The sequence below is a fragment of the Salvelinus fontinalis genome, chromosome 35 (assembly GCF_029448725.1).
Source record: "Salvelinus fontinalis isolate EN_2023a chromosome 35, ASM2944872v1, whole genome shotgun sequence".
Taxonomy (NCBI): Eukaryota; Metazoa; Chordata; class Actinopteri; order Salmoniformes; family Salmonidae; genus Salvelinus; species Salvelinus fontinalis.
Window position 1 is genome coordinate 29,324,293 of NC_074699.1, and position 7,075 is coordinate 29,331,367.

Sequence of the window (7,075 nt, forward strand, 5' to 3'; positions counted from 1 at the left end):
GCCCCCATCGCCCCCCATTCCTGAGGAGGGAGTCCTGTGTGAGGAGGCCTGGGCCCGTAACACATACACTAGCCCTGGGTTTCTCAACCTTCATTCCCTGAGATGTTTGTGACCAGTCCCTTAGATGGTTGGCTGACATCCGAATTAAAGTCAAGTTCTAAGGGGTTATCCAAGGTACTACTACTCCTTGGTACAGCCCCTGGTACAAAAACAGGTTGGGAAACTCTGGGTTACACTGGGGCCTGAGGCCTGTCAAGGTTTCAGCCTTCCAAACGAAGGCAGAGTCACAGTTAAAAGAGAAAAGCTGTGTCGTGTGGACGGGCAGATTGTGACCAGGCATGGAGCGGAATCTGTCTTCCTAATGAACACAGACCACTTGAAAGCCAAGTGGTTGACACACAGGGGAAAGGGGATGCTCAGACATAGCATTTCTGATGGAACCCCGGTCACAGAGGCATATGAATGGGTACAGAGTCAACCCTGTATAATGAGTTAAGACAGCCGGGTTTAACTGGGGTTTGCAGAGGAAATCTAGTGGTCGGGCAGGAATGAACTGAATATTATGTAAATTCTTGTGATTTTTTTGAGAAGTTTGATGAGTGTGTGGCAGGCAGGCCCAGTGAGACACTGAGTTCACAACAGTTTACTTCAGAGTTTCCCCACTCAGGCCCAGACATGACAAGATGGATGGTACATTTAGAAAAAAATGTCATGTTCATAAGTGAGTCAAGAGAGAAATGATCATATCATGGACCCCAGCAAGAACATTTCACTGATGCCAATGCAGCCCAAAGCCGTTTTGACTAAGCCGGTAGATATGTCTGGAAGCAAACTAGACAAACATGAACATTAACCACGTTATCATCCACAGTTTTTATGTGAGTAAAGTCATACCGTATAGAAAAAAATCACAGGAAGTGGAAACTGGAATTTCGGTACAATTTTATAAATGCAGACAGATAATTTGTTCGTTCGACATGTTGGGATCTGTTTGTGTCTGTAAAATGTATTATGCAACAAATGGCGGTGGAAACGCCTTGTGCAAATACTGATATAATAACCATCATATTGAAGTAAACTTGGAGTCACGTGATGATATGGTGTGTGGTCATCCCACTACGACTTGGAAAACCATGCAGTTTATTAGGCTACAGATAAAATAAGTTATGATGAACTTCACAGGTTGATGAAAGTGCACTATGATGAGCTTGATGCTCCTTTCCAATAAATATTGAGTGTCTTATTCTGGTGACATGATGATCTATGCTTGACTGTCGTTTGACAACAACAACAAAAATTCCATCTGGCCACTCTACCATAAAGGCCTGATTGGTGGAGTGCTGCAGAGATGTTTGTCCGTCTGGAAGGTTCTCCCATCTCCACAGAGAAACTCTGGAGCTCTGTCCGAGTCCCCATCAGGTTTTTGGTAACCTCCCTGTCCAAGGCCCTTTTCCCCCAATTGCTCAGTTTGGCCGGGCGGCCAGCTCTAGGAAGGAGTCTTGGTGGTTCCAAACTTCCATTTAAGAATGATGGAGGCCACTGTGTTCTTGGGGACCTCCAAACCTGCATAAATGTTTTGGTACTCTTCCCCAGATCTGTGCATCCTTCGACAATCCTTCGACCTCATGGCTTGGTTTTTTGCTCTGACATGCACTGTCAACTGTGTGTGTGTGTGTGTTGGGGGGGGGGGGGGGGACCACCGTGGAGGGGAAGAAAAATGTGTCTCAGTGGCTGTGTGGGTTTGCTGCCCGACACCATAACAACCCAGTGTAATTGTGCTAACCTCAACCACAGAGACATGGGAAAGCCTGCAGACTGCCAGGACACACTGAGCTATATGGTTAACTCACTCTGCTTGCACGGTTAGGCAGACCAGACAGAATCATTTTCATGCATGGCCATCATCTAAAGGATATTTTGCAGCCTGTGGCAGTCCTTACCACGCTTGTCTGGGAGACATGGCAGGAAAAACTAGAAAACTAGCTAAAACTCCATCACCACCACACACATCTCGTCTGGAGCCAAAAATCAAATGAGACAACTTCTATTGCTGTGGTATAACCTTGACAGTACACAGATCATATGCTTCGGACTTAAACCAGATCTGCAGACTGGGGGTTTCTCGTGTGTGTGTGTGTGTGTGTGTGTGTGTGTGTGTGTGTGTGTGTGTGTGTGTGTGTGTGTGTGTGTGTGTGTGTGTGTGTGTGTGTGTGTGTGTGTGTGTGTGTGTGTGTGTGTGTGTGTGTGTGTGTGTGTGTGTGTGGAGGATATTGACACAGAGGATATTGGTAGAGCGGTGCGATTCTAAGGACATTCGGTATGGTGGATGGTTGTGAAGATGATGGATGACTAACCACCCTATTTCGTCCCTTCACTATATCGGCATCGAACACATCACCCTCCCTAGGAGAGGGGGTGACCTTGACAATTTATTCTGGATCTTTGATTTAAAGGCCCTCGCTCCCTTCAGTCTCAACATAAAGTTTGATCTGAAGCCATTCCTGTGATTGTGTTTTTGTTATCCATTGTAAATAAAGTGTTTGTAGGCCTATATGATGTAGCCTAATTGTATCTATGATCGTATGTAATCCATTCATGCTTTTTTATATGTTCTATTGATATTTGAAAATCGACCAATGAAATCATGCCACACCCGGCCATGATTACAGACACCTGTGTGTGTTCTTTGAAACTGTATCAATTAGTGACCCGCAGTGTTCGTCATTAAACCCTGATGGAGACAGCTTGGCTGTCGAAACGTTGCTATTAAATTATTGCATCTGAGCTCCTAGAGCAGCGTTCCCCAAACGTGGTCCTGGGAACCCCAAGGGGTACACGTTTTGTTTTTTGCCGTAACACTCCACAGCTGATTCCAATGATCAAGGCCTTATGATTAGTTGATTATTTGAATCAGCTGTGTAGTGCTGAGGCTAAAACCAAAATGTGCACCCCTTGGGGTTCCCAGGACCACGTTTTGGAAAGCCTGTCCTGGAGTGTGTGGCTCTCATTTTCTATTTAAAGGATGGGACACTCTTACCTGAGACAGGTGCCATCCGTGCCCCTTGCTGTAATACAGGGGTACTCCACTGTCACTACCTTGTTTTCCGGACACTCCTCCCTTTACAAAGCCACGAGAAAGGAGACAAGAGAGATAAGTGTATTGGTAACAATGTTGTTACTATAGTAATAGGAGTCGTATTAAAGAGAAAGTCACTCAATTAAATGGCAGTTATTTCATAATTCCCTTTCAAAGCAGCCAGAGTTCCCAAGCATTATGGCTACTGTAGTACATCATGCTACAATACATAATCACAATTCTATGGCAGCAACTATTTTATGTGAAGCAGTAAGAATATTTCAAAATGAAAGTTATAAAGAAAATTGATTGTGCCATGCAGTGGCCAGCACATGATTGCATTCTTTGTAAGAAAAACGTTTGTTTAATAACCCTGCAAAGAGGTGCATTTATCATAATGCTTTGGATGATTTGCAAAAACAAAAATGTGCACCCCCTCTGGGTCCCCAGGACCAGGATTAAGAAACACAATAACTCGTTTGAAAATACAGATGTCTATCATTTTCTTGGAAAAATAAACTGAAATAATAATATCATGAAATGGTTTACAACTGGAATGCTGAACTAAGAGGTAATAGCACGGAATTCAATGATCATTTCTGACAAAAATGAGATGCTTCAAAGTTCTTCTGGTCTGTACTTTGCCCACTTCATTCAAACTATTGTATGTAGGCTATGAACTCCCTCTCCCTGGTCCAGACCTCTCTATGTGCACCTTAATAGCCTATGTCACGTTATGGGCCGAATTTACAGATGGCATGCAACTGAGTGATTCCGACAACTACTCCTCTGTATTTGCGTGATCTCATTCAATATTCCAATATCCAATATCCCGTCAAAATATCCCGTCAATATCACATCACAACCGCCTTTTACTTGCGGACGCACGGATCATTGGGTAGGTAGGCATGATGATTGGAGCAACGTGGTGGTCTTTCTTTGACTGATTGTCGACGTTTTTCACAAGCAAAGTATTGTTTTTATTGTCTTTCACACATCACACATACATATTAAATTCAGCTACTTTTCGGTCTAAATAGCACATTCATCACCATGTCCAACCGGATAGCAAGTTACCGGACAGTTTTATTAATTCCCTACCAATCCTTCATTTGAATTTACATGCACTTTTCTTAAACTTTGATCAAGTGTATATTTTACTTCTTCTTCTGATAGGAAATAACAGACTGATATCTACAACGTTCCCTCACAAATGCGCGGACTACCAACTTACCCTGAAGTGAGCACTGCAAATCTTGTTTTTATTAAAGAACTGGCACCACAATCCCAAATAAAAACAACGCAGATGGCACCAAATGGTAAGAGTGTTGCAGCGCAAAGCTGACCCATGTCCATGGCGAGCTCCGTGACAGCCTTGTTTATATTTTCTTGATGCCTCGAGAACGAAGACGCTGCACTTTATCAATGTCGCACATGTACTGATTTAAAGCTAACAGAAATCATAATTATACTCAGAAGTCAAACACGTGAGACGATGTACATTAATTACTGCACTCAAAACTTCCTCGCAGTACTGTAGTGCGCCAGAGTCCTGTCCCAACTGTTGCGCACTAAATCAGACCCCCTCTAGCGATTCTGGACGGGTTTATAGACATGCGCCGTGATGAGCGCGACTCCTCTCACTAATCCCCAGCGGAATTACATTACTGTATTCCTGTTTTTAAGAAACTGACTTTGACGAAAAGGAAACATTTAAGACACAGCTGAAAATACCTCTGTCGTCCTCTTGACGAGCGAACTCTCAACCAGAATAATTTCTCTAATTCCACATGCGTATTTCTCTCATCTTCTCCTCCCTACACATTAGTGTATTGATTTAATTTGATTTAGGAAATACATATGTGGGGGAAGAGGTCAATTTTCAATGTAAAGAGCAGAACCAATTTAGAGGAAATCGTTTGACTGATTGTTTCTTATTCTCCTCACCCTCTCTTTCATCAAGGACAAGCCGTAGCATAACACGTTTACTGATTGCTGAAATTAACTTTTCCGTTTAAATTCACCCTATACATTTTTGATATAGGCCCACTCTTTAATCAATGTCCAGAAGATTATTGTTTTGACTTTCTACTAATGTTCATCTACATGTCATATGCACTAGTGGCGTACTGAAGTAATATGAAGTCCAATAAAGTCTTAAAACATATTTTTTAAATCATAATCGAGAAAAATACAAGCCTGTATTTCTAAAATATTTTTGTAATTCTAAATCAAAGCTGAAATAACAAGATATCTCTTCAGTTGCTCAGTCCCTAAAGATGCCACTGTTTTCCTAATTAGATTGTATTGCTTTAAATTCAATCTTCCTAAAACAGAGAAGCTGTTGTCACTGAAGGAACTTTGCAGGGGACATCTTTAATATGTTTACACAACACAAGCTACTTTATTATTTTCAGATTCAGTGAGAAAAATGTGATATAATAACACATTTAAATGACTAGTAGACACATTTGATTGCTCATTAAGTAAATCATCAACTGTTGATATTCCCTTGACAAATCATTTAGGAGATGCAATGCAATATTACCATATTTGTCTGCATGAGGGAAAATGAAACATTTTGTGCTTCATCATTTTTTTGTGCTGCAGTGCTAGGATTGTTCTGGAATCTGGACAGTTTGCAAGGAGAGTGACTTGCATAGTTGAGCTCTGTCTCTGAAGAGGGTTATGGTTACCACACTGATAGGGCAAAGCAGACCACCAGTCACCCCAGTGGTCAGGCTAAATTGCCAATGGTCAGTCAGTGTAGTGGTGATGTTATGTAATGCTGTGTTCAGTTGACTTCTGTCCAGCCTCTCTGTATCTTTTCCTCTAGTGGATTTGTTGGCCACCAGTCAATTGCAACAGATGTTTTTATTCAACACAAACAAATCTGTCCTTCAGACTCCACTCCCACTTGCCCAACGCACCGAATGTAACTGCTTCCCTAGTCTCCTTTTGTTACGTTCCCACTAGAATCAAATAAATGTATAAAGTATATAAAAAGCATTATTAAAGAACCACAGAGAAAAGTGATGGTAGAAACTCCAGTTTCTAGTTCATTATGATGACCACAGAGCCCATGCTTACTCATGTTCCCACGGAATGGAGCTGTTGATTTTTTTATTTACTTTAGTTTTGGGTTTTATTTGGTGTTTGCCTATCTGCATATATTGAAACCAGTATAAATGTGTTTTTCATTGCAGGCTGGGGCCACATACTGCACATGTAACGGATGTGAAATGGCTAGCTAGTTAGCGGGTGCGCGCTAGTAGCATTTCAATCAGTTACGTCACTTGCTCTGAGACTTAAGTAGTGTTGCCCCTTGCTTTGCAAGGGCCTCGGCCTTTGTGGAGCGATGGGTAACGACCGTGCTTCGTGGGCAACCGTTGTTGATGTGTGCAGAGGGTCCCTGGTTCGCGCCCGGGTCGGGGCGAGGGGACGGTTTAAAGTTATACTGTTACATTGATGCTGTTGACCCGGATCACTGGTTGCTGCGGAAAAAGGAGGAGGTTGAAAGGGGGGTGAGTGTAACGGATGTGAAATGGCTAGCTAGTTAGCGGGTGCGCGCTAGTAGCATTTCAATCAGTTACGTCACTTGCTCTGAGACTTAAGTAGTGTTGCCCCTTGCTTTGCAAGGGCCGTGGCTTTTGTGGAGCGATGGGTAACGCTGCTTCGTGGGTGACTGTTGTTGATGTGTGCAGAGGGTCCCTGGTTCGCGCCCGGGTCGGGGCGAGGGGACGGTTTAAAGTTATACTGTTACACACACAGCAGTGGTTTTAGTTACTGTCATATTTTCTGGGTGAAACAGTCCAGTCCTGAAATGTACTGTCTGCAGTAAGAGATAATACTTTGACAATATCCCAGCTAGACTCTCTGTTTCTTTAGTAATGGTTCTCTGACTGTTGTAAGGACTGTATGTCTTCCCTGGTCCTCTAGTCCATGGTTCCACATCACCAGAAAAAGAACACTGCCAAACACCCTCTCTGGATCAAGTGG

General features: G+C 42.8%; 1 protein-coding gene across 1 annotated transcript in view; it reads right to left on the reverse strand.

Annotated features, from left to right (window-relative positions):
* LOC129834692 (collagen and calcium-binding EGF domain-containing protein 1-like) overlaps positions 1 to 4,632 on the reverse strand; it is a 17,791-nt gene extending 13,159 nt beyond the window's left edge. Inside the window, exons 1-2 of the mRNA XM_055899910.1 lie at positions 4,311 to 4,632; positions 3,038 to 3,118 (exon numbers count right to left, since the gene is read on the reverse strand). Of these exons, the coding sequence (XP_055755885.1) occupies positions 3,038 to 3,118; positions 4,311 to 4,432 (203 nt within the window). The 5' untranslated portion in view covers positions 4,433 to 4,632. The remainder of the gene's footprint in view (positions 1 to 3,037; positions 3,119 to 4,310) is intronic.
* Between the last annotated feature and the right edge of the window lie 2,443 nt (positions 4,633 to 7,075).